Genomic DNA, 14,580 nt, shown 5'->3' on the forward strand with positions numbered 1-14,580 from the left:
AGGATGGCCCTTTCAATTTTAAATGATGACTCTCACCCTCTGCGAAATGAGTTTCAGTTATTACCGTCTGCGAGGAGGTATAAAGTCCCTAGGTGTAGAACGAAAAGACATAAAAGCAGCTTCGTAATAAATGCGATTGATATGCTTAACAAATTGTAGAGGTGTTTTCTCAGATATATACTAGGGGTCTCATGAATTTTTCATAATGAATTTTTTATTTTATTTATTTATTTTATCTGTCCTTATGTGTAGTGTGATGTTCTGTGTTGTGTGTTGTTTTTTTTTTTGTACTGGATGCCATAGAATGTCATTGCACTGTAAAACAAATTTACCTACGGGTATAAATAAAGTAAACAAACAAACAAACAAACAAAAAAAACAAACAAACAATGTTATTAATATCATTACGGCTGTCCTTAATTAAACATCTTCTTAGACAGGGACTGCTCCTTCAAGTCATTCATTAGTTGACTTACTTAAATTGCTCTTCTGCTAATAGATGAATTAAAGCAGAAGGATATATTAAACACTCAAATCTACTGCTGTTTAGAGACCAATTGATATTTGTAAATATTATAGTGGTGAAAGTGCAATCTTCATCGTTTTCCAGTAACAACTATTTACTGCGACCTTATTTTACAAGACCAAAAAGACAATTTAACTATAAATTTCCTAGTCAAACAAACCTTAAACATCCGATTGCACAACTCAAGAACACGTTAACCAGGAGTCACTCTCAATCTGCTGCTCTGTGTTGCAGATAAAATCAATAATTTATGATTATGGCGTCTTATGACCAAGTCAACATAAAAATAATTAATAACATAAAAGACCAAAATCGGCTTTCTAAAGTTTATGCACTCTTTTTGGAAAAGCTTCTTTTTGGTCTGGACGGAAAAATATGCATGTTTAAATTTAAGACCACTGGTGCATAACATGGCAGTATCTAGATGTCCAAACACAATATGTGACTCCTGGCTGAGTTTTAGTAGGACATTTGCATTTCTTCACAGCACAAAGAGAGCACTGCAGCTCCTGTTTTCTGCTGTAACATTGAAAACAGAAGGAAAAAACAAGAAAATAATAATCAGATGAATGATATATGATAATGAATATAATCGTTACTTGCAGCGTTACTTGTCTGTTATAAGTGATAAAGCCGAGGTTTATCAATTAATTTGACAATTATACATCAACATTAATATAAAATAATTGGGTAGCACCTCCCTTCCTTTCTCACTCACCTGTCTGTGGCTGTAGCCCTGCAGCAGGAGGAAGTACGGGAAGTCGAAGGGCGGGTGAATGGAGTACTGGGTGGTGTTGTCGTCGCTGCTCTCCGTCTCCTCCTTCTCCATGCCGAGCCGCAGGACCTCCTTGTCAGCCTCGGCCTCGGGATCCTCCCTGAGCGCGCTCTGCCGGGCTCGGCTGGCCTCCTTCTCCATCGCGGACAGATCCATCTCACTCAAACTTCTCCAGATGCCGAGTCCGTCCACATCCTCCCCGCTGCCATCCACAAACAGCGAGGTCACTCTGGAGCGGCTCTTCTGCAGCTTACGAGCCTGAGCATTGATGCCTGGATTGACAGGATGACAGTGTGTTTAGGAAATAACTGAGTAGTGTCTGTAACAAACCTGAACTGTACATGTGATTATTACAATATGAAAGACAAACTGTTCATAATAAAGTGTACAACTGAAGCAAAAAAAACACACGAGAAAGACCTCTTAGAGTCAGATATGTAGACAAAATATACATTTCTGTGGATTCCCACTTTAATTACTTAATTTCGCTTTATTGTCGATAGATCACACCTTATCTTTCACACGTTAAGAGACACAAAATCTAAGAAAAAATATGAACAAATGTAGCCTAGAAAGTAATCTATTAATTTATCATCATCCTCCACATTTAGATAAAAAATAACTGTGCTTAACATCAGATAAGTTCTCAAAGGAAAATCTTCCAAGTACAGAGGAAAAAAAAAATAGCTGGGGTGGTGATGGTTCAGACCCGAGTTCAAATCCACGGTGAGACACCCTGAGCAAGACACTTAACCCCTCATTGCTCCAGAGGCGTGCGACCTCTGACATATATAGCAATTGTAAGTTGCTTTACATAAAAGCGCCAGCTAAATGAATATATATATAAAAAAAACACTTTTGTCTCTGGAGTGAATTTCTCGAATGCTATAAATGACTATAACTTAAATTTCAGATAACAAAACACATTTCTTTACAAAGTAATTCAGTAGTATCTTATATTTTCTGTTATCTATACAAAGATTCAGATAATATCTAACATTGATTCAGTGAAATAAGTGCTGCAGTAAGATACAGTTTATGAATACATTTATAATAAGCCTCTTTGATTTTGTTACTAGTAAATAAAAATGAACTGATTTTCAGGACCATGTTTTGTCAAGTGAAACCTACGTAGCTAATAGCATTGCCAAACCCCCTCCCAGCACTGGCCCCAGATCAACTGAAACATAACCAGAGGAAAGAGAGGAAATGTGCGGGGGAAAGTGAGATGTGACCACCTCTATCTGATGCCAACAGCCGCTCTGTCGGCCTGACGTAACACAAACACTATTGAGCTTGTGTGGAGCCATTAAGCACCGTGGAATGTCCACAGCGTCCCAGCTTCACACCCGCAGCTCTGCCGCTCTTATCAGCTGTGGAAATGGGTGTTTTCCACATTGTTCAGCACCAGGGTGACAGACTGGGCTCAGTGCCCAAAAAGCTCCTACTGTAGCAGTACAGGGCAGCCCCCCACCCCCCCGGTCGGTGATAGAGGAGGACCATGAGAACTAGGGTTTGACTGATATTGGCCAATGTTGATATCATGGTGGGAAACCCTTTGAAATATCATTAAGACCATAATTGGAGTGATAACATCATAAAAAGTACAAATTTGGGAAAATATGTTTACTCGCTTAGAAGAGTTAAATGAGAAGATGGACACCACTCTCATATCTGTACAGTAAAAAATAAACTACTGAAAGCAGCCAGTTAACTTAGCTTAGCAAAAAGCCTGAAAAAAGGGGGAAACAGCTAGCCTGGCTCTGTCCAACGGTAACCAAATCAAGCTACCAGCACCTCTAAAGATCACTAATTTACATGTTATATAACTCGTTTGTTTAATCCAAACAAAAATAAACAATTCAAGGAATACACTGTACATGTGCCAACTCGTCTAAGCAAATACCAATAAACATATTTCCCAAAATGTCAAAACTATTCCTTTAAAACTGTCACATCTAAACCACAACTAATTTAAGTGCTTTGGTTGAGCCATGCCACCTACTGTATTTAAAAACCATTGGGATACATTAGGTGTCTTTTTCTTCTACATTTCTTTAATTTCAAACATTTTAAATAATGTTTCTTAACAACAAAACACAATTAAAACCAATCAACTGAACATACTGAATGTTCAGCAGGCAAATCACAGATACAGATAGATTTCAGCCATCTGTTTAAGCATGTACAGTAGGTAAACCAACACTCTACTCCTAGTGTAAATGCAGAATGAACTCTAAAAAAATACATTTAATTTAAGAAAGCAAAATATTCAACAACCAAATGTTGATATTGTTTTTATGAGGCTGCGATTAGCGGGAATCTCCACCACCTCAGTAGGAATAATAAGACTAATTAAAAAGGCAGTGTCAACGTAGCAGTACATTGGTCTAACGCAGGGTGAACAACAGCAAACTTGTGCCAAAGTCAACAGGCCTGCACAGTCCTCAGTGAGCAGGAAGTGACCTCTGACAGAAACAATAACACAGCAGTGAGTGGCCACATTCTGGCAGCTACAGGCTGAGTGGGAAGAGCTGCCTGGTGCCTCGATGTTTCAGAGGGCCCTAATGGGCCCTTACAGAAGATAAGAGTGGGGCCGCACTGACCTCCTCTATCCCTAACTGCAGCTTTTGTTTCCTCCTGACCTCACTCACTTGCCGCCATCTCCCCTGTTCTAGCTGGTGATAAGCTGGACAATGAAGGCTGTTAGCCTGCAATAAGAGACAAGGATAAAGGCTCCCCATGCCACCACAACAGAGACGGAGTGATTGATTAACCAGGCGTAAGGATGTTGGGGTCACTGAGTTGTAACTAAAAAAATAAGATGTGTGCCTTTTAAAGACAGTAGGCACAACCCTTGGTCTCTGAAGAAAACTAAACGTATGAAAGCATAGGCCGACGTGTATACCTGCTGTGACTGTGTCTCTGTCCTTTAAACTTTGCTCTTCAACGCTCGCTCTCAGCTGGATTTCAAAACGCCTGGAGAAGCCTTCCTTTGGTTTCCAAAGTGACTGCAGCATGAGGGGCTTCTCGTTGTCCCCCACCACCCGGAAACACTCCCTCTTCCACTGGTTATCTGTGCCTGTCTGGCCAATCACATCACAGAGCACATAATCGTTGGGGTCTTCTTTTTCCAGGCAGTACCTGAGCAACAGAGTAGGAAATTAGGGCCACAGGGTTAGTAATGTTAAACCCGCTAGATCTGAGTTAACCCACAGTTTTTATGCCAGTATAACTATTGATACAACGACCTGGAGGCCATATTTTACTTTTGTTAGCCATGCTAGCAGCGTGACTCTAGGGACGGTGATCCCTTAACTTTTCATTCTAGCACCATCAAGTCAAAGTTTTAATTTGTTTAACACAAATTGTAATTACATTAGCTGCAGCTGTTCTTTGTGTTTAGTGCTAATTAGCAAATATTAGCATGCTAATGTGCTAAACTAAGATGGTAAACATTATGCCTGCTTAACATTAGCATGCTGACAATAGCATTTAGCTCAAAGTACAGCTTCACAGAGCCGCTAGCATGGCATTGGACTCTTTAGTCTTGTTTTTTGATTGAGTCATTAATAAAGTGATGTCCAAACAACAATCTTTTATATTCACTTTACAATCATATTAAACAGAGAATAGCAGCAAAGCCTCAGGTGGGAACAAATTTTGGGCATTTTATTTTCATAAATGGCTTCAACGATTCCCGTTTTAACACTGCTTGTTTAAACACTACACCACTGGTCCTGTAAATATCTAATAAGGAGCATCATAAAAAAGTAAAATAGTCTCAAAAGTCTTGTTCTTAATACATTTGAGGTAATAAATAGGACATGCAGTTACAGAAGCATGCATAATTTCCATGTAAAACTTTAGTTTTAAAAGTTGTTTACATGGTTCTGGAGATTTGAGAGGCATCAATCATACATACAACATATCTGGTGAGGTTCACGTGATCCTAAGTAGAGTTTTTCCACACTTAAATAGCTAAAACTGTGGCTGTAGGGCGTGGTCTGACAAACATGTTTGATCTAAAATCTATAATATGACACACATGCCAGTTTAAGGAAACCCCTCACCTCTCCAAGGCCTCCTTTACCAGTTCCTTCGCACTGGACTGTGTGGTGGCCAGTACACTCTTATAGTTGGTCCCCTGACAGATGTCGCTGCCGAAGATCTTAAGGATGCCTGGGATAGACATTTGACTGGACAGCTCTGCTGGGTCGTCTGCAGCCTGGAGGTTACCGCTGCCCAACGCCTGGCCGCGGCGTCCACCGTCCCGCAGGTTGGGGCTGTGGTTGAAAGCAGTTGAAAGCCTGTTATTGTGGCGGCGGATTTTGCTCTTGGCCGGCTGCCGGACACCCACGCTCTCTGTGGAGCGGACGGTGCTGTCAGAGTTGTTGGACCTGAGAGGGAACAGAGGAGAGGACAGTACGCTGTTTAATGGCAAGCGCTAAATATACTCGCTGTAATATACAGCCGTTCTGCATATGTACCAGTAAGTGGCTTTTTGTTTCTATCCAATCAAGTCTTCTAAAAATAGTCAATCACAGTGTCTGACTGTACACAGTGATTGATGAGTGAATAATAAGACCTCCAATCGGATCATCACAAGGTATCACGCATCTACAGACACAGATATTACACAGTTACAAGTTACATTAAAGGTGGTCAAAAAACAAAATTTTCCATATGTGATGTTTTGCTTTTGGAGCTTCTGAAAACATCACTTACATAATCTACATAACTTATAAGCATTTAATAAAAGGGTCTTTCAACACTATAATGTAGTAAGCAGATATAAGTGTATATTACTGTATTTATCAACAACTATAACTCCTACTGTATTTCGCTCATAAGGGCATGCTGGTGTATAAACAGATACTAATTGGCATTATAGAGCAAAACACACTTTATACACCAGCATCCACTTATGGGTGACTTATAGGAGGAAAAAGACACAGTTGTAAAAATTTCAGTGATGTTGAAGTCATGGGAGAGGTTATAACTGCTGACAAATATTGTAATTTAATAAATACTTATAATGTCTGCATATAGAGAAAATTTACATTACAGTTAATGTTAATGTTAATGTTTATATAGTGGATATAAATGCTAAATCGGAGGATTATATATACCATTTGCTGTGATGCAAAGTAACGAAGTACATTTCCTTTTCCACTCTGGTACTTTTACTGGAATTGTGTTTATACATCCATTTAATAAATGTCAGGGGGAGGGAGATATACTACATTTATCTGGGAGATTCTGTTGTTAGCTACTTTACAGCTTAAATGTTTATAAACAAAAAGCTGTGATCAATTAATAAAAATCTGACCCAGTGCTATAAAGTAAGCTATCCAACAGTATATAATGGAGTTAAAATGTGCTCCACCCTCTACCAGATTTAACATTAAAATGCTGCTTAGGTGTTAAAGCATTTAGTAATAATATTCCAATACTATATAATATTAATATAACTCGCTGAAAAGGACCATTCTGTCCAACAGGTACTTTTACTTTTATACTTTAAGCACATTTTGCTGTTAGTACTTTTTTACTTTTCAAAGTGAGATAATGAATGTAGAACATAGTATTTCTTTTTTTTTTTTTACATAAGAGCATAGCTACTTTAGTAAGTGATGAGTACTTCTGCCACCACTGCAGTACAATTATAAGGTATATAAAGTCTTACTGGACAGATCCATTGCTGGGTTTCCTCCCCAGTTTGGCGAGGCGCTTCTTTGGAGAGCGGATCAGTAAACCCACAGGGAAGTTTAGGGCTTGTTTATTTACGTGGCTGCTTCTCTCCTCCGAAATCATTGTTGTTTTCAATTCACGTAAACAAAACAACACAACTAGAGCAGTTGAAATGATCAGAAAATAGCATTCTTCGCAGCTAGCTAACTGTTAAAAATTAAAAATGTGTCGGGACGAGAATAGTATCACTTCCAGCTCCAAAAAATAAAAATAACAAACCCTTAAAAATCACAAAAAGGTGTGTAAATACTCCAGCAGTATCTCTGCATCCATTAGACAACAGCTGTGAACGTTATTTAAAAATGTTAGCTTGATAATGAGATGAACTAACGTTATATTCCCAATCACACACACACGTTAGCTTTCAAACTTCCAGCTCAGTTTTCTTCAAGATAAAATCCAAACCGACGTGAATGTCGAGCAGAAAAGAAAAGAAAATGAAGAAGTGGAGACATTTTCACACATCGTTTGTCCGTTTCTGGCTGGAAACAGTTGGGGGAAAGCGAGCGGAGGGACAGCCCGGTCCATGATAACAACCGTAGGATCCGTTAACTGCGTCGGGGAGTTTGGAGCGGACTGAAACGAGGACCTGCTGCTGCGCGAGGCACGAGCCACTACAGGTGACGTCACTGCAGCGTCACACGCATGGTCCGCGAGGAGGCGGGACCCAAATCCTTTACACACACACACACACACACACACACACGAGCACCAACGGAGGACTGAAGTCTTTGCTTTGGTTTCCTCCAAAAAGATATAATACGTAACTTTACTGCATAAAAACGACTAGATATATTTTATGTATTATTTTATAAATATTTTATTGAGTCAATTTGAACTTTTATTGCATATCTTAATATGGGAATCTCACGGTGCAAAACACAAATGAACAACCCAGCTATCTAAAATCATCAAAGGCTTAACTTTGACAGGTTAGTGCAGCGGTGTTCATGAGAGAGAGCTAGAGAGAGAAAGAGGAGGTGCTGCATGCATAATACAGCTCCTTAATTAAATAACTAATTAACTAATATCATAGTCATAGCAGCAGAGAGTGTTTTGTTTTTTTACAAAACATATAGGCTTAAAGTTTCTTAAGGCAACCTGCTGAAATAAAAAAAAACAGTATAGCAAGTAAATCCCGACTTTTGATATAGCCCTACTGTTTTTTCTGCACATGTAGCCTATTTATAAGAGCAGTATTCAGTATAACGTAAAGCCACTCTCTCCCTAAAAGTCCAAGCATCAGTGACAGCAGCTGCCGGAGTTTCTTTCTGTAAGTTTCACATTGCTGTGCTGCTTCAGCAGATGCTTCAATAAATCAGATGTAGAATTGTTCGCTGTTGGAAGCTTGCTTCAGACTTTACAATAGATGACAAAGTTCTTTGCATCTTAGACTGTGACACAGCAATGGTAGTAACTATGTACAGCTGAAGAACACTTCTCTCCCTCCTCCATTTTCCTGTAGTTTTTGCTAAATCTGCACTGAGCTTGAGCTGATGACACTGCTCAGAAGTACCTATAGTGGTGAGGCTACCATCTCTATACAAATAGATGGTGTATGTTCGGCTGTTTTGTTTTGTTTATGTTTTGTCCCATGTCTCAGTATGTTTCCTTGTTTTGTGTTTTTTATTTTTAGCCATAGGCCTACAGCAAATCGGATTTCCCCTAGCTTTCTGAGTAGGCGACTGCAATTGCTTTTCTCTGGCTGCACCAAACTGGAACCATCTTTTGCCTGATCAGATCAATCATTGTTCTAAGAGTAAGCTCATTCACTACAGAATGTGTCCAACTTGATGCCAGTATTTTTATACCACACCCCTGCAGTTGCCTGCAGCTCATGTTTGACTCTCAAGTTAGCGGAAGTCGCACTCATCTTGATTGCACCTATTGAGTCATTGAGCCCTCAGTGCCTGCTACGTATGTAGCGTTGGCGTAATAAGAAGAATATAAGAAGCAAAAAGTAGGCTATGTAATTTAAGTACTTTGGAAGAAGCTAGCTCGGTATTCTCAGTATGGATATTATGGCAGAGGTTGTGAAGAGACTGAAGAAGACGTCTACAGAGGAAGCCGGGAAGAGGAAAACAGAGAGTGAGCAAGAAACTGGGTTGCAAGATAGCCAACAAAGCTATCAGCAACCAACGCAAGAGCCGTTACAGTAGCTAACATTACCAATGTCCGAGTGTGCTATCTAGTAAGTTTGCTAACATCAACTCCAGATTTATAGCTAGTGGCAGCTGGTGGAGAGTGCCACCAGAGTCAAGCCGGGCGAGCAGGCAACATAGCTCAGCTGCCTCTATGGACGTAACGTTAGCTAAATGCAGACGCAAAGAGACAAAAGAGGTTCGTTGAGGGAGGAAGTTGAAGAGAAAAAGAGAGCGACCAAACAAGAGGTTTCTGGACTTTGGCGAGAGTTCAATAAAATAATAAGCTGCAAGACAGACACCGAGCTGGCTTTCTTTCTGTTGGACTAGTAAGTAATGTTGTCTTGTGTTGTCACGCTTGCTTGATGTTTGGCTGTGTTAGCTAAGTTGCCGACTTCTTAGTTTATAAACTTCAGTAATGTAATCATAACAAATGCACATGTACAGCTGTCCTTATTTATGACAGCGGTGAATCACACTCAGCATGCTACTTCATGACGCCATCAAACTATGTCTTCATTGATTTGATGATCACATACTGTGCGTTTAAGTGAAATATGAACATATATGAAGTTGAATAAATATGTCCATCAGTGTGAAGCTGTATTCATCAATATCTGACCACTTGGGGCCAAAAAAGTGTGCTGTGATGAGTTGAAATAGGCTAAAAAAAAAAGCTCCATAATAATAATTTTCTTCAGTTTTGTCACTGCAAACATATTGAATTAAACATGTCAAATGTTTATAGTTAGGAAAACTGTGCAGGGTTAACACCTGAGACTGCATATCACAATGTCATCTTGGCCTTTACTGGAGGATGAGTGAGAAGGCTTAGGTGAGGATTAGTTCAGCTCTTTTGTGTTAACAAAAAATTCATATAATAAATCCTGGTGATTACTGGAGGCACACTGGACGCCCGAAACAAAACATGGACAATGGAAATAATGATGGATGAATCCAGACATCAGTTTTCTTGTGGTTGTATCCTTGTTCTTCATTATCATAGAATAAGTTATTATTATTAATAAAATAGTAGAAGAGGTCAAGCAACAGCAGTGCTAGCTGTAGAAGTATTTTGGTAGAAGTATTATAAGCATGAAGTAGTAGTATTATTAATTATGTATAATTAGCATGCAGCAGAAACAGCTCCAACTGGCTGCTTCCCATGTATTATAAATAAAACATATAGGGGATGGTGCTTTGTTAACTTTATTAACTCTGCTAAGGGGTTTTTGTTTGTTGGTCCTGGTTGTTAGTTAGCAGTTTGTCTAATTTTAATGAATTTTAGTGCCAAGCAACAGATGTTACATTTTAATGATATTTAAAAATGATTTCTAATTGTGAGTTAGGCATAGACTACTTCAGTTAGAAGAGAAAAAAAAGAAACGTTGCACACTTTTTAAAAGAAAGATCAAGATGCATTTCTCTATATTTATTATTATTGAATTAAAAAATAATCTACAGAACTGTGAAATCTTGGCAGAACTATGGAAAAGTGTGGTGTATGGATGTGTAGTTGTATTCATTTAGTTTATTTGTAGTTTGTTGTTCTTTAGTTGTTTTAATGTTTTATCTGCCTTTTGTCAAAATGAGATAAGTCTACTGAAATAGTTGCAGGCACAGTGGATATCCATCCATCCATCCATCCATCCATCCATCGTCAACCGCTTATCGTGGGTACAGGGTCGCGGGGGGAACAGTGGATAACAGAATGAGATTTCACAAAGTGAAGAAGATAAAGAAAAAATAAATAACATTATAAATCACAATCAAAGATAATATTGCTTGTACATGGTAAGTTGATACCTTTTTATATACAGTCTATGGTTGATGCACAGTATTGTTCAATACAACCCTGTAATAGACAGTAAATCCTGAAGCTTCAAGTCCTCCAGCTGAGGCCAATCTGTGCATCAAAAGCTCCATCTAGTGTTAGAACTGTCACACAGCACCACAATGTCTCATTGCAGTAACAGGAACACTGTTTCCCTCCAGTGAATCATGCACACCAACATCTATGCAGCATCAAATGTGAATTACTGATCTCTTGTTTCATTTAAAAGATTTTTTTGCTGAAGAACTATAGTTTAAGCTACCCAGAAGAAGGTAAAGGCTGTCTGGACCATGTTCATACTCACAGTGGTGGAAGAAGTACTCTTACTTTACTTAAGTAAAAGTAGCAGTACCACAGTGTAAATACACAGTGTTACAGGTAAAAGTTGTATATATTGTCACTTGTACATCTCTTAGTGTATTGATACTTTTTTGATGCTTGTATAATGTTCCTCAAATATAAGTCGCTTTGGATTAAAAGCATCTGCCAAATGTATATGTCAGTCCTACAGTCAAAATCTTACTTTATGTATATATATATAAAATTACAAGTATTACCATTAAAATATACTAAAAGTACCAAAGGTAAAAGTACCTATTATGCAGAATGGCCATTTCATTTGAACACTTTTATACCACTTTTAAATACATAGTATACCCTTATACCTTATCACCATACTGCATGTATCTGACCTATTGTATATTCATACATATACTACTGCCTATACTATATATCTGATTTATAGTGTGTTCACATGTATAGTACTGAAGACAGTACCTTCAGCTATTTATTCTGTCTATAATGTCAACTTTTAGCATTATACTTACACCTGCACTGCTCATACTGTATATATAATAGCTTATTAGTTTAATTTATACTGTTAATACTGTATATATTTTAGTATATTCATATCTTATTTACTGTAAAAATACTGTACTTTAAAGATTTGTAGTTTACTCTGCACTCCTGGTTAGATGCTAAACTATATTTTGTTGTCTCAGTACCTGTACTCAGTGCAATGACAATAAAGTTTAATCTAATCCAATCTAATCTTGATAAGCGTATAAATTAACTGTTGGCCACAACTAACACCTGTACTACTTTTTTATAAATCTACTCTCTGTCTGTCTCTGACACACACCTACATACACACTCAGCCTCTGTAGGTTTTGTTTGTGGTATTGAGTAACAGGGTTAGAAGCGGATGTGAGTTAACTCCATCTGCAGCTGCTGTGCGCAGCGAGCGGTTTGGAGTCGACGAAGATTCAGGTCAGACACTCATCTTTACACTTTTCTGAAAATGGCCTGCTCTGACTCCGCTGACACCATGCTGACTGCACTTCTGCATCCATTCAGTCTGGATATCTACCTGCAGACGGAACAGTTTCTCTTTTCCCTGTCTGATCATGTTGATGCTACAGACTTTTTAGGAATGAATGGAATCGTTCTTATTGAAGAAAAAAATAAATATATAATTGAGGACTGCATTTTGTATTTTTGATTACTTTAATGCAATTTTTGTCAGTGTGGTATCAAAATTAACAACAGCACAAAATTCTACGTCAGGACATACAAGGCATTTTGGTGTTTATTTGGGATGAAAATGACATCAGGCCAGACACATGGGACATACTTTAATACGTTTACACACAATTAACCTTAAGTAACTCCTGCTCAGACCAAACTACATAAACCTTAACACTTCTTTTGGCAAGGTTGTTTAACGTCTACAGTTTTAACAACATTTTATCATCAAACATTTTCTTTCTGACTTTCCACACTTTGGGGAACTGGTATTCACATGTAGACAAGTTGATTATAGCGGAGTGACGCAAGACTGATTGACGTAAACAACATTTCCACGAAGCAACAAAGCAGTCAAAGTAATCAGATTTTCTGTCATGCACAGTAACACTCGAGATAAGGTTCATTGGGTAGTGGCAAAATGTCAACACTGTCATGTGTGATGATACCACTGCTGCAATTTAAGGGTGTAAAAGATATAAAAACAATAATAGCAATAAACAATGTGTCCCAGGTGGTAATACAGATAAATATACAGATATGTGCCTCCTATTGAGCTTTTATCATTTTAGTTTATACATTACTTGTGTGGTGCAATTAATTAAATATCCACATAGTGATCCTGGTGCTTTAGGGGTCCCTGATGGTCTAGGTCCCCTGGATGGTTGCCCACTTTGCTCAGTTGGTTGGCTCAGTTTATAGTGATTTATGAATAATCTTGTTGAATTGTGTTTTTACTATCCAGGCAGCATTTCAAATCGAATGTATGATAAAACAGACTTTTTAGTTACATACTTGGTTATCATAAAACTATAGTGTAACTTTCACAGAAATAGAGCACACGCGGATTTCAACATGCATCATTTTCTATAAATAAGTGTGCACCTACTTCCCTTACATGATGTAACAGCATCCTCTATGTTCAGCAAAGATGTTTTCTCTCTACAAGCCTCATCAAACTCCTTGTCTGATTAATAAACAGGCCATTACACGTTTGTTCTTTTCAGCTTTAAATGGGTTTATTGTTTCTTCAATAGGCTACAAATCTCAAACAAGTTTAAAATCTCTACAAGGTGATTTTCAAGCAGCCCTGAAGCCTTTAAAGACTAATACAGAAATAAATAGGTGAGTTAAGAGTAATTTGCACTTGTTAATGTACTTAGCTTATACACAAAAAAATAGAGAAAAGATCATTTAAAAAGGGAAACAAGGTCGCAGTAAAAAGCTGAATTAGACTGAAGCATGATAAATGTACTTTATGCAGTTTGACTGTTTTTAAACATCATAACATAAGAAGACAGTCAAGGTCAATACTTGATACTAAAACTCATAACTTTGAGGATTGACATTTGTAAGATTTTATTGTGTTGGGGTGGAAAATCTCCAACCTATTAATCAAAACTTGTACAGGACATTTATAACAGTATAAATCAGTAATAATATCCAAATATTACGAATAGTGAAGATGTTTCATAGGTCTGGTTAATGATTTTTGTGCATGTGTGTTTTCTTGTCCCCATGTGTAAATAAAACACTGTTGCAGAAGAACAGTATTAGCCTATACTTGTGAGCCTGCACTGATAAAGTCTTGAAACGAGGAATGATAGTGGTGATAAAACGAGAAAAGGAAGGAGAAGCTATGTCAGATTAACCAAAGAGAGTGAATGATACTGCCTGATTATAATGCTAAACCAATGGGCTTTTATAGCAATGTTCACCCAATGTTTGGTACATTTTAATGTATGTATTGATAAATTAAATGCTTTGAGCACCACAAACTAAATCGCATTCACCTCCACTGTGTTGAGTTAAAAAAAGAAGCAGAAATCTCCTATGCCCCAGAACCATCTGTATGGCATTAGAGGAAAAGGAGAAAATAGTTTTTTGGGTCATCTGGGTGAACTAATCCTTCGCTTAAAAACTGATAGCCTACTTAGCCAACAAATGATGTATGTGTTGTTTAAAAATGTTAACATTATTTAAATAAAATGTCTAAAAATTAAAAAGGACACATATAACTGTATTA

The 14,580-nt window shown here is 37.9% G+C and overlaps 1 protein-coding gene across 2 annotated transcripts in view; it reads right to left on the reverse strand.

Moving 5' to 3' along the window:
• The window catches only part of si:ch73-281f12.4 (Ras-associating and dilute domain-containing protein-like), a 36,433-nt gene extending 28,797 nt beyond the window's left edge, over window positions 1-7,636 (reverse strand). For both annotated transcript variants that reach the window (XM_046036141.1, XM_046036140.1), the window contains exons 1-4: window positions 6,991-7,636; window positions 5,375-5,701; window positions 4,210-4,445; window positions 1,245-1,573 (exon numbers count right to left, since the gene is read on the reverse strand). In XM_046036141.1, the coding sequence (XP_045892097.1) occupies window positions 1,245-1,573; window positions 4,210-4,445; window positions 5,375-5,701; window positions 6,991-7,118 (1,020 nt within the window). In that variant the 5' untranslated portion in view covers window positions 7,119-7,636. The remainder of the gene's footprint in view (window positions 1-1,244; window positions 1,574-4,209; window positions 4,446-5,374; window positions 5,702-6,990) is intronic.
• Between the last annotated feature and the right edge of the window lie 6,944 nt (window positions 7,637-14,580).

The sequence above is a fragment of the Micropterus dolomieu genome, linkage group LG21, assembly GCF_021292245.1.
Source record: "Micropterus dolomieu isolate WLL.071019.BEF.003 ecotype Adirondacks linkage group LG21, ASM2129224v1, whole genome shotgun sequence".
In the NCBI taxonomy this organism is placed as follows: Eukaryota; Metazoa; Chordata; class Actinopteri; order Centrarchiformes; family Centrarchidae; genus Micropterus; species Micropterus dolomieu.